The sequence below is a fragment of the Neofelis nebulosa genome, chromosome 9 (genome assembly GCF_028018385.1).
Source record: "Neofelis nebulosa isolate mNeoNeb1 chromosome 9, mNeoNeb1.pri, whole genome shotgun sequence".
Classification (NCBI taxonomy): Eukaryota; Metazoa; Chordata; class Mammalia; order Carnivora; family Felidae; genus Neofelis; species Neofelis nebulosa.
This window is the reverse complement of record NC_080790.1, coordinates 82,230,258-82,255,999: the sequence shown is the minus strand read 5'-3', so window position 1 is coordinate 82,255,999 and position 25,742 is coordinate 82,230,258. Positions and strand designations below refer to the sequence as shown.

Sequence of the window (25,742 nt, the reverse complement as noted above, 5' to 3'; positions counted from 1 at the left end):
CATGACACACATTCTTCCTGACCCTTTTCCTGCCACTACTTCCCCAGTCAGCACTGACTGACAGTCAGCATTTGCCACAAAATCATCATTAGCATATCTCCTGGATGGTGTCACTGCATGGCCTGTGCTCACCTTCTCTACCCCTGGGACCTTCAGAGAGAGCTGGCCTGCTGCAGAATGTGTAAAGCCCAACCACATACAAGGGTTCCAGTTTCAGTGTCTACCCAGACCCCCTTGCCACTTGACCTCTCGACCCACGTTTCCTATTTCTCTTTTCCATATCTCTTTAGGCCCTTGATGTGCTCCTCAGCCTCCCCATACCTGCCTCAGATCCTCTGTGTTAGTCAGGAGAGGCGAGGTGCTTGTTATAGTAACTATCACTCTAAAAATCTTAGTGACTTAATAACAATAAGAGTTTATTTTCTGCTCATGCTATTTGTCTGCTATGGGTTGGTGGAATATTTCTGCTCACTATAATCATTTAGGGACCCAGGTTGATAGAGGTTCCTTCTCCACACAAAATTCCATGATCACTGTGCTGTGAAAAAGGCAACGTGGTGAATTACAAGCTCCCAAAGCTTCTGCTCATATTTCATTGGCCAAAGCAAGTCACACGGCCATGCCTAATTTCAGTAGGTACAGAGAAGTACAATCCTACCATGCACCAGCAGGAGACAACTGGAGTATCTGCACATGACTTTAGTGACTACCAGACTCTCCTTTTATTGACAATGTGATTGGACCTGTTTGACAGCCATGCTGACCTTGGCCGTCCTGCCTGTTCCACAGCTCTGCTTGCTCCTTCCGTTTTAATCCACCACAGTCGCAGGGGGAAATTTCTGGCTGAGGAAACTGGACCACTACTTCCTGCCAGAGGAAGGAATTGATCATCATTCATGTGAGATCAGAGTCTCAGCATTAAACAAAATTCCCAGAGAGTTTCCAAATACCTTCTTAACCAGTAGCTTGCATTCAGCCAGCCAAGTAAGCTCCACAAACATTTCTTGAACTCATACTATGTGCCAAGGACCCTGGGAGGTGCTGGGGTTACACCCATCCACCACGCGCAGTCACTGCTATGAAAGAACAAACACACAGGCTAACAGGTTAAAAAATATCCAAAACAAGCCTTGCCTCCTTTACTATCCCAGAGCTTCAGAAGTAGTGATGGGGCCAGAAGAAGGATAGCTGATTCAACTCAGCATCAGGTGGGTCAGCCATGCTCAGGCACAAAACTGCCAATAGTGGAGGGGGGTTGGCCCACTCTCTTTGCTTCCACAGAGAAGTCATGTCACGAAATCATGGGACTGCCCACCCTGAGGCAGGACTCATAGGAAAAAAAGAAAAAAAAAAAACAAACAACAGCATGTTAAGGCTTTTCTACAAGTTGCCAGTTCATGACATGGCAAGTGGACTTGGCCTGGGTTCGAGTCTCAGCTTCTATATTCACAAGTGAGCCAACTCTCCGGGGCTGCTTCCTATCTGTAAAATGAAGATTTTGTGAAGATTGCATGAGATAATATATACACAGCACTTACCAGTCTCCCGAATGTGGGAGAGAGCCCGAAATGGTATTCTCTGCTAATGTTATCTGAAGCTTGCCCAAGCACCTGCAGTGGGTACACAGTGTATTTGATCAGTTTTTAATCGCTCTCCTTCTTTTGCAACAAACTGTGTTTCAGTAATAATCAGGAAATGGAATAAGTCATAATAATGGCCATTAAAAAATGCAGTAAAATTTTCTTTTGATTAAGCTTTCTATATATAATCATGACAGTAAAACATAAATATCCAGCACAAAAAAGGAAGTACATTTTTGGTACAACAAAGGAAGGAAACAATGGATTAGTGTTTTTTAATTACAATAACTTTTTTTAATATAGAGGAGAAAGATGTATACTTAAAAATTGGTTCATCATGGTAATGGATGATAGTACAATGCCATAACAACTGATAAATGTAAGGTAAAAAAATAAATTTGAATTTTAAATACATTTTCAAATATTACTCAAATTTAATCATGCATTTTGTGTATGGTAAATTTGCACATAACAAAAATATTATGTTTTGCAGTTGGCATAGTTTCAAAGTTTTAAATTTTAAAAATGAAAACTCCAAGTCATCATATAGAAAGTGAGACTAGAAATAACTCACATTCTGTTTCTTCATCTTTGCAATCATTCTGCTATCATTGTTTATTTCAAATCTACTGTTTAAATGCGGGAATATGTAGTTCTACAGAGGATTAGACATGAACTTGAAGTGAACTCACTCAAAGGGAACACAGGCCGGTTTGCTCTCAAAAGGAATGGGTGTAGCTAAGCCCAGGCTAATCCACGGCCAATTGTATAATTGGAAGTTCTCTGAAATAATGTTTCCATGGTACATAAAGTTTAGTAAGGACTGCAGTGGGCAGCATTCTAAGATGGCCCCCAAATTGCAACCCCTGGGGACCAGGCATTTTCTCCTGTTATTCAGTTAAACACGAATCTAGGCCCTGCGTTGAGGGACTTTACAGAGGTAGTTAAGGTCTCACCTCAGTTGATCTTTTAGGGAGATTATCCAGGTGGCTTGGCCTAATCACATGAGCCCTTTAAATCTGGTTGTGGGAGTCAGAGACATAAGGAATCTGAGATGTGAAGCAGGAGAAATTTTGGATGCATTGTTGTGGGCTTGAGGATGGAGGGGGCCACATGGCAAGGAATGTGAGTGGCCTTAGGAGCCAAAGACTCAGACTGGCTGACAGCTTGACTTCCATTCCAGGACCTGGAACAGAATAGCAGCTCAGCCACACTGTGCCACTCCTACACAGCTGTGAACTCATAAGTGGGGACTGGGTTTTTTGTTTGTTTTTTAGCTTTATTGAGATATAATTGACCAGTAAAATTGTATATATTTAAGATGTTGAGACAACTTAATTTTTGTTTTTTTTGTTTTGTTTTGTTTTGTTTTGTTTTAGAGAGAGAGAGCACACAAGCAGGGGATAGGGGCAGAGGGAAGGAGAGAGAGAGGATCTTAAGCAGACTCCATGTTCAGTGCGCAGCCCAGTTCAGGGCTTGATCCCATTACCTTGGGATCATGACCTGAACTGAAACCCAGAGTCAGATGCTTAATTGATTGAGCCATCCAGGAGCCCCTTGATGTTTTGATACTTGTATACACTGTCATATGATCACCACAAGCTAATTAACACATCCATTACCTCACATAGTTACTTTTTTGTGTGTGATGAGAACACTTAAGATGTACCCACTTGGCCAAATTCAAATCTGCAATACAATATTTTTAACTGTAGTCACAGTGCTGTGACATTAGATCTCCAGAACTTACTCATTCTGAGTAACTGAAACTCTGTACCCTTTGACCAACATCTCCCCATTTCTTCCATCCTCCAACCCCTGGCAACCACCATTCTACTCTGTGCTTCTGAGTTTGACTAGTTTAGATTCTATGTTTATGTGAGTTCATGCACTATTTGTCTTTTTGTGTATGGCTTCTTTCACTTAGCATAATGTCCATGCTGTTGATAATGCCCATGGATCATCCATTTTGTCATAGATGGCAAGATTTCCTTCTTTTCAATGGCTGAATAATATTCTGGAGTGTGTGTGTGTGTGTGTGTGTGTGTGTGTGTGTGTGTGTCTGTCTGTCTGTCTCACATTTTCTCTATCCATTCATCCATCAAAAAATCTTAGGTTGTTCCCTATCTTGGCTATTGTGGATAGTGCTTCAGTGAACACAGGAGTGCAAATGTGTCTTCCGGATATTGATTTCATTTCCTTTGGACATATGCCGAGAAGTGAATGCTGTTTTAAACCAGTAAGTTTGTGGCAATTTCTTATGCAGCCATAGAAAAACTAACATAATGGATTAGTAATACACATATTCTAAAGTTTACATAAGTATTATTAAAAATCTATGGTAACTGCACCAATTATTTAGAACTTAAGGGGTGCCTGGGTGGCTCAGTTGGTTAGGTGTCCGGCTTTGGCTCAGGTCACGATCTCACAGTTTGTGAGTTCAAGCCCCACATCAGGCTCTGTGGTGGACAGCTCAGAGTCTGGAGCCTGCTTCAGATTCTGTGTGTGTCTCTCTCTCTGCCCCTCCCCCACTCACACTGTGTCTCTCACTCTCTCTCTCAAAAATAAATAAACATTAAAAAAAATTTAAAAATAAGAACTTAAACCAAAAAATATTTTTCGAGTGAGGACTTCTTTATCAATGACTTTAGAAATGCTAGAGCACAGTGATTCTATAAAGCAGACTGACTTTTAGTTGGTTTTATTATTATTTTAGAATTCTTTACAGATGGTGCTTCCCCTTACAGTCTGCATCTGAGGTGGCTGCTCCCTTTGCTCTGCTCTTGGTAAGCCACTGAGGACTTGGAACCCCAAAAGAGGAAGAACCTTCTAGATCAAGCAGCTTTGTAGCAGTAGAACAGTAATCCAACCTCAGGCCCCTTGACTCCCAGTCCTGCCACTTATTAAATTCTGGCTGCAGGTGTGCTGGGCAGAGTTCTGCCAATTCTACTGTAAGTTTTCTGGTAAAATTCTTAGTAAGGTAACCAGTTAAGATTCATCAATAATCACTAGCAAAAGAATGCAAAGTGTTGTCCAAGATGAATACCTCATTGATTTAATATTTATTTAATTGATTTATTAAATTGATTTAATACTTATACCAAATAGGGCTGCTTAGGTTGCCATCTGTCTTAGTCTGCTCAGGCCGCTACGACAAAATACCATTGACTGGGTGGCTTAAACAACTGACATTTTTTTCCCAGAGTTCTGGAGGCTGCGAAGTCCAAGATCAAGGTGCCAGTGGATCTACTTCTTGTTAGAGTTTTCTTCCTGCCTTGCAGACATCCCTCATCTTGCTGTGTCCTCCTGGGGACAGAGAAGGCTCTGGTCTCTCTTCCTCTTTTTATAAGGACACTAATCCCATCATGGGGCCCCACCCTCATGGCCTTATCCAAACTTCCAAATACCATCACAATGGGGGTAAGGGCTTCAATACACAAATTTTGAAGGGACACAAACATTCAGTCCATAACAATATCATATGCCTCTGTGCTGTAATATGATTTCATACATTTTGAAGGATGTGCTATTTTGGAATTTTAGAGCTGGAAAGAAAGACCTTGAAGATCTTGCACTCTAGGTTCCAGTTCTGAGCACACTCCCTCACCATGTTTCCTTTTAATTAAATCATCAATCACACTGGTCATGGGAGGGTCATCTATCCCACACTTGCTTAAGGGACACAGACCAAACACCAGAGTGCTAGGGGACCCAGGGCAGGCTAGCCACCGCTCACACAGCACATGGCTGTGACAACATTTGTATTTAGAGATACCATGGCCACATTTATTGGTATTTATGTCACAATTCATACTCAAAGGATATTTGTGGTTTGCAACTTGTCTGTGCATTGAGGGCATCATCCATTCAAGTAAATAGCAGCATTTCTCAAATCCGTGAGCCTGGTAACACCTAAGGATATATATCCCTGGCTCTTAATTTGGGAAACCCTGTGGTATGAGTTAAGTGCTATATGTTCCAGTGACAACTGTGCCAGTATGTTCCAGTAAACATACGGTGACTCTCTGGTTTGGTACTTTTCTGTCACTGTTTTCCACATGAAAGACCTAGACCACAGAATGACTTGCTGTCTGTCATACAGCTAGTAAATGGCAGAGCCAGAATTTGAACCCAAGGGGAAAGCACCATCATGAGAGGCAAGTTTCCATGGGTGCAAGTGAGGAGGGGATTTCTTGTCACCCAATGAGTCCCAAGATTATACTTGTGGGAGATGGAATGGGGAATGAGGAGAGGACACCAGAGGGATGTAGAAAAGGAACACCAGGGTTCTGCCTCAGTGACCTCACAAGTTTGCCAAGAGCATGTCCCAATTGTTTAAGATTAAAAGAGCAAGTCAAGGACACTATGCCCAAGAGGAAGTATGATGGGCAGATTAGGCAGGGTGGGGATTGAGTTAAATGAACTTCACAAGTACTACAGGTTCCAGTGTTCCTATCAATCTTGACTTCCTCACCATGGAAAAACATCTAATACCAGTGAGTTTGGCTATAAATTAGGGGCACCATGTAGATGATCTCCTGAGTGCTGACTGGCTCCAAGACAAGTGAAGTGGACAAAAGAAGCTTGTAAATTGTGCAACACCAACTTCTCTTCTACCTCCGTCTTCTATCAACTCTGTCCCTCTGGACATCTGAGGCTTGCATATCCTCCAGACAGTCCTCTTGAGTGGGATCCATTTTGAGGTGATCCAGTGGGTCCAGATCCAGCCCAGACCTGGGAAGTCTCACCCCTAGCCTCTTGTCAGGTGGTAGTCAGATATCAGCACCCTGTGTCCCTCAAAACCTAGACACATAGTGGTCCCCCTGAAGCCTCTCTATTCCTTTGCTTTCTCATCATCCTGAACATTCAACTGTGTATTACGTTCATCGCCCCTTAAGGTCTCCACTGATCTGACACCTTCTTAAGATTTTCCAACCAGCTCAGTGAGGATGCCTTCAATTAATTTGTACCTTAGCCTCCTTCCCCACTCAGTATCCCTCTATTTTTAGCCTTATCCTCTTGGATTTCCTTCCCCAGCTGTTGCCTGTGTGAGTATGCCAATACCTCGATTGGCTGTCCTCTCTGTTGCCCAACCCCCACACCCCCACATGCCTACCTTTGGCATGATGCTGAACTGCCTTCCCTTGCATATCATCCTTCTGTTAAAAGTTCCTTCTCCCTCTAGCTAACAACCCTCTACCAGCACAGTGCTTATGTTTAAGACTGCTTCTGGGACACAAGCATGTGTAGACAGAAAAGCATTATTACTTCATTCCTTCTGCAGCTTTGGCAAAAACTCAGTGATAGATATTTATGGAGGAGATATTTACCATGGCTCTGTGTCTGTCAGGACACCTTGGAAGGATATTTTCACAGCTGATCCACATGGCAAAGTCACTCTGGCCATTAGGAACCTTCAAATGGTCCTTCAGATGGGTGGTGACAAGAACAACCTTAGGAAATATACATAAATTTATGGTCCCTGGTAAATAATGGGCTCTCCTCATGTATATCAACTTTCTTCTAACTCAGAATGAGTCCCCTGCATATTCGGGCCACATCTCCTCCCAAATTTTGAAATGACTGAGGCAGCTTCATGTAAATTTCTCTGCTTTGAGTCTTAGACTGAAATGAATCAATTCTGAATGTCCTGGTAGCTCCTTTAGTATGGTTTCCAAGTTGGATATGCCAAGTAGGTGTTCACTATGATCCTCATAAACAGGGATTCCACACTGGGCTTGTGGATCTTCAGAATACCCACAGGGAATGGGGACAGAGGATTCAATACCTCCATCCCAATGACATAAGGTCCCCATGGTTTAAAAAAAGTTAGAAAATAACTGTGATGATTAATTTTTCATGTCAACTTGGTTGGGCCACGGAGTGCCTAGATATTTGGTAAAACATTATTCTGGATGTATCTATGAGGATGTTTCTGGATGAGATTAACATGTGCATGCATAGACTGAGTGAAGCCAATCACCCTTCCCAGTGTGGGTGGGTCTCATCTGATCCATTAGAGGCCTGAATAAAACAGAAAAGTCTGAGAAGAGGGATTCACCCTCTCTGCCTAATTGTCTTTTGAGCCAAGACATCCATCTTTTCCTGCCTTTGGATTTAGAATCAGAATGAGATTAGAGCTTATACCATCTTGGTTCTCAGGCCTTCAGACTCAGAATGGAACTATACCATCAGCTCTCCTGAGTCTTCAGCCTGCTGACTACAGATACAATATGTGTATATATGTTATATGATGTATGTATAGACCTATTGTTTATAGGACTATAACATATACATATATATACATATATATATCTGTATATATACATTATATGTATTTTTATTGGTTCTATTTCTCTAGAGAGCTCAGACACACAATTAACCAGATGATATCCATTAATATTTCCAGTTTACAAATTGTTTGGGGGATATTATATCAATTTCCAGTCTCTATTGAGATTATAATGATCATGGATCAATGAGTTAAGGACTGTTAAAATAAATTCTGAGGGATTTGTCAACTCACTGGATCAAGAGAATTTTGCTTTATTGGATATAAGACCTCTACAGAAAATCTCTTGGGCTTTTGATAATAGAGGGATTTTAATTTTGATAGTATTTCTAGTCATGAAATTTGGCTTTCTTCCCATGAAACAAATAAAAATTTACCCAGGGTCATTAGAAAGGATGAATGATTTCACTGCCTTGTGTTGCATTCAAGGCCAGACAGCCACAACAACTTAGAGCTGCCTCATTCCCAGCTGGAATTTCTCTTTTTTTGAATATTTCTGTGTGAAGAAAGTTGGAATAAGGATTAAGATTCCGGGTTTCAGAGAACAGGCAGTATGTAATGTCAAGGAGAAAACAGGATGATAAAATATTCAGGTTAGGAAATGATATTCTACTCAATTTGGAAAACAAAATTCAAAAGTACTTAAATCTTTAGAGTGTTTTTAGAGTAGTTTAGCTGACCAGCAATTTTACTTTTTTTTTTAAAGTTCCTATGATTGCGCCCAAAGAATTAAGAGCCCACATGGCCCAGGTTTTACATAGATCATGCCAAAATCATGAAACAAGATCCAGTTTTATAATGTATACCAGCAGTTCTCAAACTTTTTGCTCTCGCTCGTCAAAATTATCAAGGAACCCAAGGGGCTTTTGTATATGTGCATTCTAACTATTGGTATTTACCCTGCTACAATTATAACTGAAAATTTTAAAATATATATTTATCCAGTCACTTCGATGATAATGATACATCCATTAAGATAAATAATATGTTTTTATGAAAAAGAGGCTGTATTTTGAAAACTTTAATGGAAAGTGTAGAATTGTTTTACATTTTCGCAAATCTCTTTAGTGTCTGGCTTAATAGAAAACAACTAAATTCTCATAGCTGCTTCTGTATTTAGCCACTTGCAATACCACACGTCCTGTAGCTTCCAGTGAACTTCACTGTGCACATAAGGGAATGAGAGTGGAAAGGCCAATAGCAGCTTAATATTCTCGTGAAAATACTTTTAAATGTGCAGTTGCCTTGAAAGTGACTACAGATCACTCAGCAATCCCCAGAACACAATTTGAGAACCACTGACCTGCGTAACACCTCCTAAAATATCCTCTCCTCTCCTCTCCAATTCTCTCACATGCTAAAACTGCTCAGGGCTTCCCACCATATGACCATGCAACATCCTCAACAGCCAGCTCTGCAATTTGTTCCTGTGTTCCTCTGCCCTCCACAGCCTCTAGACTACATAGATTTCCATTTGCTTAGCTTTTGTCACGGGTTTCTGGTGCCTCTGCCACTGCTCAGATTGTCCCCCACAAAGGGGAGCCCAGAGCACGCCTGAGTCCATCTCCATTTCCACCCACCTCTCCAGTCCTACCATCTGTGCCTTTCCTCCCATTCTGTGTCACGAAGTCTAGAAGCTGGGTGGGAAAAAAAAGCAGGTCTTTCAACACTCTGAAGTCAAACCCCTTCCACATTAAGCAGTCACTCCCCATGTGCCCTCCCCCTCGCTCCTATAACCACTAATTGACATTCTGTTCCCTAGAGAGTCATCTCTTCTGGATATATCATATAAAAGGAATCACACAATATGTGGCTTTTTGTGTCCGGACTCTCTCACTTAGTGTAATGTTTTTGAGGATCATTTGCATTGTAGCATGTGTCAGAACTTTGTTCCTCCTAAACACTGAGTATTATTTCATTATAAGGATAGACCACATTATTAATTCTTTATAAACTCATCCTTGGCCCTGACTGTCTACATGCCCACCTTCCTCTCTTCCTGTCTTTATTCTCCTCAAGTGGAGGAATTTCACTGCCCTGTTCCCAGCACCTGAGGGAATACCAAGGAGATAGTGGGTACTCTTAAATATCTGTAGCCTGACTGGCCGCTGACTTTTTTCATCCCTTCACACCTTTGCTATTGGGCTTCCTTCCAATGTTTGTTCAGCAGAAAGTAATTACCACCATCCAATCTCAGGTGCAGGCTTGGGCTGGCTCCCTTCAGGCTCTTCTCCCAATGAACTAACAGTGCAGGATGGGGTCACCTTCATTTTCAAAGCTCAGCTTCCATCCTTTGGGCTTACAGGTATTTGGAGTCCCAATGGAAGGGCCAGAAATAGGAGAGCTGTCCACATGGGGAACACTGCACTGCAGCCAACTAAGCCTCAAGGGCACTGAGCAGACAGACTCCTGCCGTGTGGTCGGCAGGGTGGGACAGGAGGGGATGCAGAACATGGACCTCTGTGAGCCAACACCCTGGCCACCCTTGGGTCTTGGCAGTGTCTCCATACTTCTTTGGAGCTCCCTTACATTCTTCCTCCATCTGCCAGGCTCTGTGCCTCTTAATGCCTCTGAGATCTGGAGCATCTTTTCTAGTTGTGGGGTGGTGAAAACCTATTCTTGTTCATGCTACTTAACCCAAATATTTGGTCTGTGCCCAAACCCCTGTGCCGCCTGCTGGCCCTCATGTCCATCCCCGAGGAAAGGAACAAAGAAAAGCCTCCATTTGGAGGGGGTTTTGTGCCGTATCTCAAAAACAGTAAATTGCTTCAAAGGTCTTTTATGGGTACTATTCAGGAATAAAATGGTGACTGGGATTAAGTCCCTGCCATCAGGAATTACTTGCGCTGGGCTGTGTATCTCTCATGATTACCTGTCTATCCAGTTTCAGGTGAGGTCAATTTATCATCCACCTGACCAGGAGCTGACTGTTTGACTCTGATAATTGAATTAGACACGTTTTCTTCAGAGGTGACAGACAGCTTAGCCTCCCAGCTCCAGCAGCTTCTTTTCAAACCTCTCTCCAGGAACATTATTTCAGTATCTGTAGCACAGGAGGGTTTAAAGTGCACTTCATAAAATAATGTGAAAGCTTCTTCTGTAAATAGACTAAAAAGAAGAATTCTCTTTTTAAAAAAGCAACAGACATCCTCATTTCGCCACTCACAGATGCATGAGAAGGGCTTTCAGAAATATTTTCCCCAAAGGTTACAAAATGCCTTGCATCATAGGTGGCTCTTTGGTTTAGTAATAAAAAGTGATCACAGTGGCCTATTAATTTACAGAAACTAATTCAAGCCTCGAGATACAGTCTAGAATTTTGTAGGCAGCTACTAACAGCTGCAAAAAACCCCATGGATCCAAGGCCAGAGAAGAAAAATCATAAAAATTATAGCAATGGAGGGGCGCCTGGGTGGCTCAGTCGGTTGAGCGCCGACTTCGGCTCAGGTCACGATCTCAGGGTCCGTGAGTTCGAGCCCCGCATCGGGCCCCTGTGCTGACAGCTCAGAGCCCGGAGCCTGTTTCAGATTCTGTGTCTCCCTCTCTCTGACCCTCCCCCATTCATGCTCTGTCTCTCTCTGTCTCAAAAATGAATAAAAACGTAAAAAAAAAATTAAAAAAAAATTATAGCAATGGAATATGCAAGGATTAAGGAGCAGCAACGCTGAAACAGCAGTCAGACTGATTTCCGCCAGAGAAAATACATCACATAGGTGACTAGCCTTCCTGGATATATTTCCAACGCAGGAAACCATGTGAGCATCTGTTATGTGCCAGGGATGTATACGGACTATAAATACAAAGCAGCTGTGATAAACTCAATCTCAGAAAAAGCACCTTCCTTTTAGAAGTACAGCAGAAGACCAAGTAATTTTCACCAGGGGTTGGGAAAGCTCATCAGAACAAATGTCACCTGTCCATCATTTGGGTCTAAGGCAGAGAGAGAAGAGAAGAACCCCAGATAACTCAAAGCTTTCTAGCTTGGCTATCAGGACAGGTGAGAGTAGACTAACCAAGACCTCAGGGGTAGACTTAGAAGGCTTGAGGTCTGCATTTGAACCTGACACTGGGGGTGCCTGCAGAATTTTCATGTAGCTGTTGGGGAATATGGCAACAACAGTAACAATATATTTCATCCTTTCAGTTCCGTTTATTTCCTTTTTTTTTTTTTTAAAGACTACAAACACACTCCATTTCACACTCTTTTAAATGCCAATTGCTAATCTTTTATCGCTAGAGTTCTTAAATTATTCTTGGCTATAGACTTGGATTTGTATGAACTCAGAGCTCTCCTTTGTTTTCTCATCCCATGCTGGGGGAACCCAGATAATTTCGGGTCACAGCTGCAGATCTGTGGTTGTAAGTGATCTCCTGGAAAATAGCCGTAAAGTTGCTGAAATTATCCTTTTAAAATTTTTATTTCATTTCATGACATAAAATACTTTAGCTTTGTTCTTGTGGCTGGATCTCCATTTCTGGCATTTCCCCAACCATGCTGTATTATCAAAGAGCTTCATGCATTTTTAAACAAAATTATCCTACTTTCCAGAGCCTTTCATTTCTTTTTCCAGGGACTTCAACTTTTTAAAGATCAATTACACTTGCAAAAAAACCCAGAATGTAACTAACTGTTGCTCCCATTAGCTATTGCATTGTGTGTAGACTTTTTACTTCTCTCTTTAAATACATTCCCAGAAATTATTCAAACTTTTGTTTTTCCGGTAAGGTCATTTTTTTTTCTCAGCATGCCATTGTTTATATTACGTAGTTGAATTTTCCTTGCATACCTAAATTTGTTGCTGTTTAAAAATACCCAGCCTCCACACCATACAGAATATATAGCATCAGTTCCTACCTTCTAAGAACTTATTGTTTTAAATATCAGTTGCAAATTACATATGTTACTTTATCTTGAACCTAGAATCAGAAATTATACTTTAAAAGATTGACTACAAAACATGCAGACTTGTACATGGCAAAAATTCACCCAAACAATAAACTAGTTAATTAATAAAACAAAAAAAGAAGGGGGAAATATTTACAAAATATCCTACTTAAATGGTTAACATACAAATTGTAATACAAATTACAGCTTAAAATTTTTTTTAATGTTTATTTATTTTTGAGAGAGACAGAGAGTGAATGGGGGAGGGGCAGAGCGAGAGGGAGACACAGAATCTGAAGCAGGCTCCAGGCGGGGCTCAAACTCACAAACCACAAGATCATAACCTGAGCTGAAGTTGGAATCTCAACCGACTGAGCCACCCAGGTGCCCCTCAAATAACTGAAGCATTGTTGCTTCTCTTTATGGTATATAAATGCTTCTCTCTATGGTATATATAAATGGTATATGGTATATAAATGAACAATACTCTGTTTTTGGAAAACCTTGCTCACATACTCTATTTTTCTTGTCAATAGTAATAGCTTTCTTATTGTTATAAGAAGGAACATATTTTATTATTATTATAAAGACAATATATTATTATTATTATTATAGCAATATATTTTTGTTATCAAACAGGACATTTTATCCAGTTCCCTCATTTTATTTATTTATTTATTTATTTATTTTTTATTTTTTTTTTTTTAAGTAAGTTTCACAACCAGTGCAGAGCCCAGTGTGGAGCCCAATGTGGGGTTTGAACTCATGACCCTGAGATCAAGCCCTGAGCTGAGATCCAGGGTTTAAGGCTTAACCGACTAAGCCACCCAGGTATCCCTCAATCCCCTCATTTTAAACAACAGAGTAATGCATAAAATTCTAGAGTCCTCTATACAAATGGGTGATTCTTAATATATTTTCCTAGACATGGAATTGTTGAGGTAAACAACAGGCATGTTTGCATTTTTAATAAATGCTTTCAAATTGCTCCATAGAAAAGTTGCTCCTATTTTTCCTGCCATACCCAATGTTTGAGAAAGCCTGCCCCTTTCTTCATATCCTCAACATTAGGTGTTTGTGGTTTGTTTTTTAAGCCAATGGAAAACGAAAAACCTGTTGCTAATCTAATCCATGATTTTTTTTTTCTCATTTCCATTTTAAATTTTATTTCTTTGATTATTAGGAGACTTGTGTTTCATGTTACATGGCTTTTGAATTTCTATTGTGAATCGATTAATCGTGTTCTTTACCTGATTTTTTATTAAGGTGCTTGGTTTTTTCCTTATTGGTTCATAAAAGCCCTTTCTTTGGTAAAAGTTGTAATTTGGGGGGAGGCGCCTGAGTGACTCAGTTATTTGATGTTGGTTGGGGAACCCGGATGTGACTGGGTGCTGGGAGTGTCTGTCAAACGTTAAGGTAACACAGGGGTCAATTTAAACCAGCATAGTGTTGATAGCTAAGAAAGTATTACAGAGTCGAGGTTCAGTTGGCTCTATTGTCATTTATGCCAGAATCATTTCTAATAGACACATTAATTGTTCACGTGAATATAGCTCTTATAAATTTAAGCAGATATGGAAAAAAGTAATGTTAGTTGCTCAAATCCATTTTTTCCACAGTACCTTGTTTAATTTGAAACTGTGAATAAAATAATGAATGAATACTTACTAATCTTCTGAATTTTATCATGACTTTTAAATTTATATATAAATTGGAATAGGCAAGGCACCTGGGTGGCTCAGTTGGTTAAGTGTCCAAGACTCTTGATTTTGGCTCAGGTCATGATCTCACAGTTTGTGGGATTGAGCCCCGCATTGGGCTCTGCGCCGACAGCACAGAGCCTGCTTAGAATTCTCTCTCTCCCTCTTTCTCTGTCCCTCCCCTGTTCATGCTTTCTCTCTCTCTCTCTCTCTCTCTCTCTCAATAAATAAATAAACATTAAAAAAACATTTTAAAAAAGGAAAGAGGCAATAAAATAATTTCAGTGTTACTGAATGAATTTTTACAAATAACCTAATCTTGAAAAAATTCTATTGCATGAATTTCAAGACTCACCATTTCTCCAATATACACTGTATATCATTTAATTCCCTAACCTCTTGTATTTTCACTTACCTGTTTTTACGTTTTGTTATATTTGTTACACACGTAAAAAAAAAAAAAAAAAAAAAAAAAAAACTATGCAAAGTTGGGATTACAATAAAAGGGTAACTGCATTTCCTTTCACTGTCATTTAGGGACATTGTTGAACAGGCCCACTCAAGGATTATTTGATTCTCTGGGGAATGTACCTTTGCTTGAGTTACTAATTACTACTGATTTGGCCTAGATTCGTAATTGTAGATTTTTGCCTAGTAGGTTTGCAAAGATCTGTCTGGTAAACAAAGTTACACCCAAAATTATCATTTTCTTGCCTGTTAGGACATTAACTAGTTTTGTCTCTAACGCAAAGTGTTATAGGGTGAGCTGTGTCCCCCCAAATTCATATGTTGATGTCCTAACCCCCAATTCCATACAATGTATTTGAAGACAAGATTTTTGAAGAGGAAATTAAACTAAAACGAGGCCATAAGGATGGGCCCTAATCCAATCTGACTGGTGTCCTTGTAACAAGAGATCAAGAGATCAGGACACAGACACACACAGAGGGAAGGTCCAGTGAAGACACAAAGAAGAGATGGCTGGCCACAAGCCAACCAGAGGGGCCTTGGGAAAAACCAACCTACCAGCACCTTGGTCCCTGACTTTTAGCCTCGGAATCATGGGAAAATAAATTTCTGTTGTTTAAGCCCCTGGTCTGTGGTACTTTGTTATGTTAGCCTCAGTAAATAAATACACTTAGCAAAGCCATTTCAGCATGCCTTTCCTGACTAAATAAATTCTTAAATTCTACTTTGAAACAGCTTTAATGTCGTACTGAATCTCTCACTAATGTGTTAAATAAACTTTCTATATTTGTGAAAGTCATGTTTTTAACATTTTGAACATTTTACTTTGACATAAGTTTTGTAAAAAGCCCATAAAATTATCTCCCCGTTTTCCTATTTGACATTTATTCCATCTGAGTACACATTTCCAAATGTTCTATTGTTAATTCTTTTGATATCTGACAACATATTGATCAACCAGTATGGTATGAATCAATATTCTCATCAACTTTTATTCCTTGTTTGGTTTTGTTTTTAGTATCCCTTAGGGACTTCAGTTGGAGTGCCCTATGGCCAGCCTTCTTCCAGTTCATTCAAATAATTCTCCTTCCTTCTTTGTGTTACCTTAGGTCAGAGGGAGCTGAGAGATTGCTTCTGAAGGGCCCAAGCCCTGAAAGCCTTTTTAGATTAAAAAGAGCATGCAACAGGGGAAACTGATGCTTTTCTTGGCTTAAGAAAGCTGTTGGGAAGAAGTCACGCTGACCCATCACTGATGCTGTTCCCCAGGGAAGGTGACATTGGATATTTTGTATCACACTATTCAGTGATGTCAGCAGACATAGAATCTAATAGAACTCTTTTCCAGTTCATGTGGGACTTTATCTTTAATCTCAGCCATCAGAATGTGACACTTTATTCACAGCAACTCATCCCTTATTGATTTTACTGGAACAGCTATCCCACATCACCAGGGTGAATTAAATTGCTTCCATTTACCAAAGATAGAGAATAGCCCTGCTCTTTACAAAGAGATGGGTGATAGTCATTTTTATTTAGAAAAATATTAAGTAATTTTCAGTTAGAGAAGCACATATTAGCTTATTCAAAGCATTCAGAGCCAAGGAGGAAGCTCTTAGCCCACTGTGGAGAATGGTATAGTGTTTGGAATAATTATTAAATAATTATTTAATTAAGTAATTAATTTTAAATTAATAGATAAATAATAAGGTGGTACCGATACATGCTACAATATGGATAATCCTTAAAAATATTGTATAAATGGGGGTGCCTGGGTGGCTCAGTCAGGTAAGTGCCTGACTCTTGATTTCAGCTCATGTCATGATCTCACAGTTTGTGAGACTGAACCCTGTGTCGGGCTCGGTACTGAGCAAGGAGCCTGCTTAAGATTGTCTCTCTCCCTCTCTCTCTCTGTCCCTCCCCTGCTCGCTTGCTCTCTCTCGACAAACAAATAAACTAAAAAAAATATACTCAGTGAAAGAAGTCAGACACAAAAGGCCATATATTGTATGATTCCACATTCCATATGGAATGTCCAGATTGGGCAAATCCATAGAGACAGGCAGTAAGTTAGTGCTTGCCTAGGGCTGGGCAGGATAGAGCGGGTAGGGAGTCACTACTAAGATGTGCAGATTTTCTTTAGGAGTAATACAAATGTTGTACAATTAATTGCTGTGATGGGTGCACAACTCTGTGAATATACTAAGAGCCATTGAATTTTACACTTTAAAGTTTCTGTTAGAATAAGGTTTTCTGCCCAAGGTGGAACCTGGGGCGGGGGGAGGGTGCTTCATTCAGCCAGCAATCTTTTATCTTTAACAAAAAGGAGCAGCAGGCACTTTCTGCACTACTGATGGTAGTGTATATTACTATAGCCCCTTTGAAAACAGTTTCTCATTTTGAATAAAATTGAAGAATTACGTACCTTATGACCTAGCAGTCCCACTGCTGGGTATTTTTGGTGCAACTGAAATGCTTTCAGGTGCGTACCAAAAGACATCTCATAGGAGCATTATTCAAAATAGTCCCAAACTATTGTAAACAACCTAAATGTCCATGAATAGAATGGATAAATAAAGTCATACAACTGTCATACCATCATATGGAAAGCTATATGACAAAGAAAATGAATGAACTATAGCTAGATGCAGTGACATGGATGAATCTTAAAAGTAAAAAGAGTCATGATGCAAAAAATTAAGTGTCCTCATATATAATAATTAAAATAGGTAGAACTGACTATCTTGTTTAAGGATGTATACTTAGCTCGTACGACTACAAAGAAAAGCAAAGACTGAATTATCATCAAAGTCAGGATAGTGATTATATTTGTGAAAAGGAATTATGGTTGAGAAGGGCCAAGAAAGGCAATATGCCATTTCTTAACTCAGTGTTTACTCATTGGCATAAAGTACTAATGAGTTACAGAACTACAACCTGTGGGTTCAATCCTGCCTGCCACTTGTTCTTGTAAATAAAACTTTATTGGAACACAGCCACACTCATTTGTTTCTATGTTGCCTGTGGCTGCTTTTCACTGCAATGGCAGACTTGAGTAGTTGAGAGATAGATTGTATGACCACAAAGCCTAAAATCTTTACTATCTTGCCCCTTACAGAAAATATTTGCCAACTCTTGTTTTATACTAATTTGTTAAGCTATATTTTATATTTAACGTTCCTTTTGTAGTGTATTGTATTTCACAATTAAAAACAAGATTAAAAAAGAATGCGGTGTGATAAGTACAATGATGGCACCATCATGTGGGTAGGTTTTGAGATCATCCAGCAGGGCTCTGGGTTGCATGAGAAGGACTAGGAGGATAAGGAAATACTTCGGGGCATTTGATGCCTAAATGTATCTTAATAGATGAGTAAGAATCAGTCAGATGAAAATGACTGACTTCTACTTCTGGAAATACAATTGGCGAGGTTACTCAGAATAATACTCTTGCTAAAAATCAATGAAAATTAATATATGAAAAAATTTAAAAATCTTATCCACTCATTTTACCCAGATCCTTTCTAAAGTCTGATGAGCATCAGCATCAGAACATGTTAACCCAGTGTTCAGTTCATCTCACAGTACCAGTTCAGTTTTCCAAAAGTGGCCAACTAGGCACTCATGTTCCACACCTGGCTCTATGCCAGCAAGCCAGGCTTCTTGCCCATTTAAAGTCTGAAAGTAGGTTTGGGGCACCTGGGTGACTCAGTCCAACTCTTGATTTAAGCTCAGGTCATGATTTCATGGTTCGTGAGATTAAGCTCCACTTCAGGCTCTGCACTGACAACGCGGAGGCTGCTTGGGATTCTCTCTCTCCCTCTCTTTCTGCCCCTCCCCCTCTCTCACTCTCTTTCTCTTTCTCAAAATAAATAAAATAAAAGATTTTTAAGTTAAAAATTTTTTTAAATAAAGTTTGAGAATATGTTCAGATTGTTTCAGCCCCAAGACTTCTAATAATTTCAAGTTCACTTTCACTGTGTATTAAAAACACCAAAGAGCTAACAAGATAATAAGGAATTACCAAACCAAACATTTAAGTGGAAAACCTCTATGGTTAAATGAAACTCTAATGTTCCTTCTGGAGCATTTGCCAACTGGTCAAAATTGAGCTTGGGTTTTCTTGACCTCATGGGACAATGGGAGAAAAGTCAATACCTAGGGCATGACCAGGGTGGGGTTGGTCTTATGAGAGGCCGTCCCTCCATAAAGCGGGGACCCAAAAAGTCTATTCCTTAAGCAAACATCCACAAGAAAACTTAAAGAAAATTGCATCAATACTGAAAAGAGTGTGGGAAATAAAAATTTCCCTGGAGTCATAACCACAACCTAACTCTTGTGTGGATTTGCAGTTCATAACCATATCACCTGGTGGTCTAACACAACTCAAGCTTTGAGGTTGGTTTAAATTTCTCTTGGACTAGTAGTGTCCCAAGACTGCTGGCAAAAATAAGCACAGATTCTCTCTTAGAGGAAAGTATCTTCAGCCTCAGGCAGATAAAACTCTAAAGATAGTTTTTCAAGAATAGTGACCAATAGATAGCCAAAGCAAACAAGCATGCAAGTAACCAAACATCTTTTTTTTCAACGTTTTTTTTTTTTTAATTTTTTATTTTTTATTTTTGGGACAGAGAGAGACAGAGCATGAACGGGGGAGGGGCAGAGAAAGAGGGAGACACAGAATTGGAAACAGGCTCCAGGCTCCGAGCCATCAGCCCAGAGCCTGACGCGGGGCTCGAACTCACGGACCGCGAGATCGTGACCTGGCTGAAGTCGGACGCTTAACCGACTGCGCCACCCAGGTGCCCCAACAAGTAACCAAACATCTTGAACAAGAATAAGTAAAATAGTAGATTGGAGAAATCAAACTTCAAACTTCAGATAATTAATTATCAGACAGAATATATAACAAATACTTAAGTGTATTTTTAAAAGATTTTTTTGTTTTTGGGTAACCTGAGTGGCTCAGTCGGTTAAGTGTCTGACTTTGGCTCAGGTCATGATCTCGTGGTCTAGGAGTCAAGCCCCACATCAGGCTCTGTGCTGACAGTTCAGAGACTGGAGCCTGATTCAGATTCTGTGTCTCCCTCCCTCTCTGCCCCTTCCTAGCTCACACTCTGTCTCTGTGTTTCTCTCTCAAAAATAAATATTTTTTTAAAAAAGATTTTTTAAGTAATCTCTACACCCAACATGGGGCTTGAACTCATAACCCCAAGATCCAGTCACATACACCAGTGACTGAGCCAGGCAGGCACACTTTCTCAATGTATTTTTAAAAAGAAATGCTCATAACAAGCTACAAAGCTTATTTCTGGAGGAAATAAGAAACTATAAAATGTGATACAGCATATTTTAATAGTAACCAAATAAAACTTCTAGAAATAAAAAATAATAATTAAAATTAAAAAGTCAATTAGTGGATTAAAAGTAAGATAAAATACATGAAAAGAGATTTATTTTTTTTTTCGAGCAAAACAAAATCAAATTTAATGGTCTTAAATGCAAAAGTAAAAACAAACAAAAAACACAAAAAAGCAAAAGAAAATTAACAGAACAGAACAACCCAAAATGTCAAGGCAGTTATGAAGAGAACTTGGGAGGGTTAATCTTTAAAACTACAAATCAAAGGGGTATTTCTCTCGTTGTTGTTAATAGATAACTGGCAAGAAGTGAGTACTTTTCTGCTGAGTGTTCATACGAAAGCAAAGTTTCAAAACAAAATCCGACTAAAAGAGAAAACAAAACAAAACAAAGTCTAGCGCTCACGAGAAGGGATGCGAGAAATACAATGCTCAAATGTTTCTGGGGTCGTAAAATATGGAGCGGTCTTCCGCACCTGCGCCGTGTGAAATGCTCTGGGGGACTGGCGAAAGGATGGGGAACGCCGGTGTCCGATGTGCGGGGCACCGTGCATGCCGTGTGTGGACAGAAATGCGGGATGTCAGGGTAGCAACACATCCTCGGGCGTGCCGGGAGCTAGGTCTGACTGGGGAATATACTGGAGTTTCCCGGAAACTCTTTGGTCCGTTCCCACTGGCGCCTGGGCTTTAGGAGACCTGTTCGAGTCCTTCCGTGGAGGGCCCAACGTGCGGCCCCCCTTCCCCAGCGGCGGCCCCCCCCCCTGCCCCCGGCGGGCACCCCTGCAGGGCCCGGGGCTGAGGGAGCAGGAGGTGGCGATGGCACCTGCTCGGGAAAGCAATTTCCCGTCAACCAAAAGCAGAAATCGCTTAAAAATGGTGAAGCGGCTGAGGAAAGCACACACTCAGCATCTGTCTAACATCTTTAGTCTGGAAACTAGAACTAAAAGGTCAGGTCTTTTTTTTTTTTGGTTTTTTTTTTTTTTCCTTTTTCTGGTTTTTTGTTTTTGTTTTTGTTTTTGTTTTTGTTTTTTTTAAATCCAGTTTGTGGAGACACCGAATGAAATGAGTGTTAGACAGTCTTAGAGGGTAAAGCATGCTTCAGGTTCACCACCGTCCCGAGGGACTGGTGAGTCAATGCAGTCTACTTAGATTTCTGTTTAATATATATTTTTAAGGAAATAACTTAAGAAACTTAAATTGGTCTAACATTGTGGGATTTCAAACATTTGAACATGTCGGTTGCATCCCCGAGTATAAAAACCTCTTCACTTCTCATTTAGACTAGGACAAACACTTGTGAAAATTGGCGCAAAATGAGTTGTACACTAACAAAAAAGTTTCCACTTCTTCACTCTTAATTCTCTATTCCGTACAAAAAAAAAAAGCATGAGCGAGTTATTTGTGGGACTTGTTGGTTTTGAAGGAAACCTGTAAGATTTTGTCCCCCAGGCGGTAGCCGTTCAGACTTGCTATGGCCATGGCGGCTTCTTCATAGTTTGTCATGGTCACAAAGCCAAAGCCTTTGCACTTGTTGGTGTTGAAGTCGCGGATCACTTTCACATTGGTGACCGCCCCAAAGGGGCCAAACATCTGCCAGAGGATCCCCTCGTCGGCGTCCTGCCCGAGGTTGTAGATGAAGATGCACCAGCCCGAAGACGCGTTGCTCGGGACACTGACACCAGAAAGCCCACTCATGTGATCTACACCCATAGGGGAGAACCTGAATCTCTGCGCCTGGTGGTGAACGGGGCCTCCGAACCGTCTGGCCGGCGAGTGGTAGAGCTGGGAGAGCAGCGCCATGTTTTTGTTCTGGTTGGGGTTGGCTGCAAACTTCACTGTAATGGGCTCGGAGGAACCTGTGGTCTGATCCACAAGGACCCGGGAGTTGATGATTCGCCTGAACCGAGAGAACATATCCTCCACATCCTTTTGGGTCATGGTCCTTGGGAGGCTACTGATGTACAGGTTGGCGTCTTTGATGACCTCTGAGCTCGGGCGGGCATACGACACCTTAATGGTTTTTGACTGGAGCCGCAGGCCATTCAGCGTGTTGATCGCTCTCTCCGCGTCCTTGGCAGTCACGTAGTTCACAAAGCCATAGCCCAAGCTGTGCCCTGCTACTTTATCCCGAATGAGTTTTGCAGATTCGACTTCACCGATGCTGCTGAACAGACTCCGTAACTCATCCTGGGTCATGTTCTGAGGGAGGTAGTTGACAATTAAATTCGTTCTCCCGATATCATCCCTGCAGTCTTCGGCCATGTGGTCTTCATAACCATTAGACATTGTATTTTTTTTAAAAATCTGGACTCGGGCGGGCGGGCCCGGGGCTGCTCCGGGGCGGGCGGGCGGCGGCGGCGCGGCGCTAACGGCTCCGCTCGGCCTCGGTAGCGGCGGCGGCGGCCGAAAAGAGATTTAAAAGACTAGAAAATAGAGTGAGAGTCTAACATCCATTTAATCAGAGTTCCAAAAGAGAAAGAATAGGATAAAGGAAACATTTGAAGGGGTAATTGTTGAAACCTTTCCTCAAATGATGGAAGACACTAATCCATAAATTCAAGAAATCAAAGAAATCCCAAGCAGGATAAAATATGAGAAACTCACATCTAAATCTGCCATAGCAAACCTGAAGAGAACTTAAAAGAAGACAGGGAAAAAACCCAACACTGTCATCAAAGAAAAAAAACAGACGTATGACTGTCTGTTCAGCATCAGCTATAGAAGCCAGAGGACAGTGGAATAATATCAACAACATGCTGGAAGCAGTAAATGTCATTCAAGACTTCTAAAACCAGTGTACACATCCTTCAATAAAGTGAGAAAACTAAAGATATTTTTATTTTTATTTTTTATTTAAAAAAAAATTTTTTTTAATGTTTATTTATTTTTGAGACAGAGAGAGACAGAGAATGAACGGGGGAGGGTCAGAGAGAGGGAGACACAGAATCTGAAACAGGCTCCAGGCTCCGAGCTGTCAGCACAGAGCCGTCGCGGGGCTTGAACTCACCGACTGTGAGATCATGACCTGAGCCGAAGTCGCCACTTAACCGACTGAGCCACCCAGGCGCCCCTAAAGATATTTTTAGAATAAAACCTGAGAGAGGTTTCCAAAAATGGATCTTCAATAAAGAGAATTCTAAAAGATAATCTTTAGGTAAAAAGAAAGTGATGCCATGATGAAAGAAGGAGCAAAGCATAAAGCAAAAGAAAACAGAAGGTACGTGGGTAAGGCAAACAAACCCTGCTTGTATAAAACAAAGTATTAATGCTGGGGAATGGCAAAAAGATAGAATTAAAATAAATTACAGCATTTCCTGAGAAGTAGGCAGAAAGGGAAATGAAGTTAAATGTTTTTAAGTTTCTTCTATTGTTGAGGAGTAGACTAAATGTGTTAATTAGTTTAGACTTCAAGAAGCTAAATATGTATGCTGTAATTTCTAAATATTTTTAACGTTTATTTATTTTTGAGAGAGAGAGACAGAGCACAAGTGGGGGAGGGGCAGAGAGAGTGGAAGACACAAAATCTGAGCAGGCTCCAGGCTCTGAGCTGTTAGCCCAGAGCCCAATATGGAGCTTGAACCCATGAACTGTGAGATCATGACCTGAGCTGAAGTTCGACACTCAACTGACTGAGTTGCCCAGGTGCCCCATGTTGTAATTCCTAGAACAATGTTTTTAAAATAGACACAGGATGTTACTTCCAAATTACTAGATGATAAGAAATGGAATTAAAAAAAACTAAATCCAAAAGAAAGCAAGAAAGGAGAGAGAATTATTTTTAAATTTGTCATGAGATCAGAGGGTGCTCGACAAATAATGAAACTAGTAACACAGATATCACACAGTAGGAGGTTGCTATTAAATGAAGTGAGAGCAGGCATTCTCAGCACTTAGCAGAGGAAGGTAGAAGATGAAAATAGGGGAAGAATCTCTATTTCACCATTCTATACAACCATGTGGGACTCAATGGGTCTCCAGCTTCCTCCAAAACATCTGATGATTTCATGGTGTGTCTTTAAACTTGTATAGTGTCCAAGGGTGCTATAAGTCATAGCTGTTGTCCATCTCATCATCAAAACCAAAGGGATCCACTCCTCAGTGGGATGCTGTCAGCCTCTCTTCCCTCGACTAGTCTGCTGGGTTCACGAAAGTCATTTGACTGTCAGCCTGTATTGTGAATGTTCCTCTCATTCCCGGCAAAGTTGCTTTATCCAGGAAGAAGAGTTGCCTTTGTTGGATTTGAGGAACTCTCTTCCTTGTATAAGACAAATAGTTTTTTTCAGCAATGTGAGAGCTGAGTGTGGGAGCCATTGTTTAAGCTTTCCTGTGCTGGGTTTTGTGATAAATTGAGACTTTTGTTTTGTTTTGTTTTTCTTCCTTGCAGAGGAAATCAAATGCAGCAGGCCTCTTTATGGTGGGCTGGATCTGATGTGACAAAGGCAACAAAGTCAGGAAGTTCAAGTGATGCTTCCTAGGATGGGTCCAAGCAAAAAACACCACCCCTACCTTATGAAATAGAAAATACTATGCTAAAACAAACAATGCAAGAAATGGTCCTTTTAAGAAACACAAAACTCAAGTTCCTATCATCTCTCTCAGGAGACATTTCTCATTACTTAAGCCATTCAACAAACATTTACTTAGCACCTACCAGTATCTGTCCAGCATTATGCTAGTCAGTCCCTACCTTAAGGAACTCACCATATAGAGGAAGGACAGCCGGGCACGCAGAGTAGTAGAGCCCAGCATGAGCAATGCTGTGATAGAATTGAGCTCAGGGGTATAGGAGGGCCCTGGGGAACCCCGCATTTAAATGGGATGAAATAGAGGGGCCTGGGAAAGCTTCCAGGAAAAGGAGAGATGACCCTGAAGTAGGCTGGACAGAAGTTAGCCAGGAGAAGATGAGAGGCAGTCTAGAGGCTTCAGGCAGAAAGAGTAGGTGGTGCAAAGGCACTAAGACACATAGATGGGCAGCTTCTCAAGGAACTGCAAGTTCAGACATTCAAATCTACATAATTTCTGTACGAATATCTGAACTATAGGCGTACACCCATAGAGAAGAAAAATCCTCAGGTGTGCGGTTATATCACTGCAGTCAGTTTTGAGAAACTGAGGATCCAGAGGACTGACCAAAATGTGAATGATAGCAAAAGTTTAGATGGATCACAAATTTAGTTGCAATACAAATTGCAACTGTACAATCTTGAGCAAATTGTTTAATTTCTAAGGAATTTTTTTTACCTACAAAACAATAAAAATACTCCATAAATGGGTGGACATGACAGTGTTTTATGAGTTTTAGGAGCAAATGTGGTGTAATGGTAACAACAATTGTGTTAAGGAACATTGTGGAAAGTATTAGCATTCTTAGTGTCATAATGTTCATTACTGGCACAAGGTTTGCTTGGTCTTCCCAGACCTCCACATGTCAAGAGACAGAAAGAAAGGAAAACTAGAGAA

The 25,742-nt window shown here is 40.6% G+C and overlaps 2 protein-coding genes across 4 annotated transcripts in view; one reads left to right on the top strand and one right to left on the bottom strand.

Moving 5' to 3' along the window:
- Nucleotides 1-25,742, top strand: part of RFX8 (regulatory factor X8) — a 259,279-nt gene that overhangs the window by 158,194 nt on the left and 75,343 nt on the right. The window lies entirely within an intron of this gene.
- Nucleotides 20,375-22,665, bottom strand: LOC131485252 (ELAV-like protein 1). Its single transcript, XM_058684535.1, has one exon. The coding sequence runs from the start codon at nucleotides 22,566-22,568 to the stop codon at nucleotides 21,678-21,680; it is 891 nt and encodes a 296-aa protein (XP_058540518.1). The 5' UTR covers nucleotides 22,569-22,665; the 3' UTR covers nucleotides 20,375-21,677.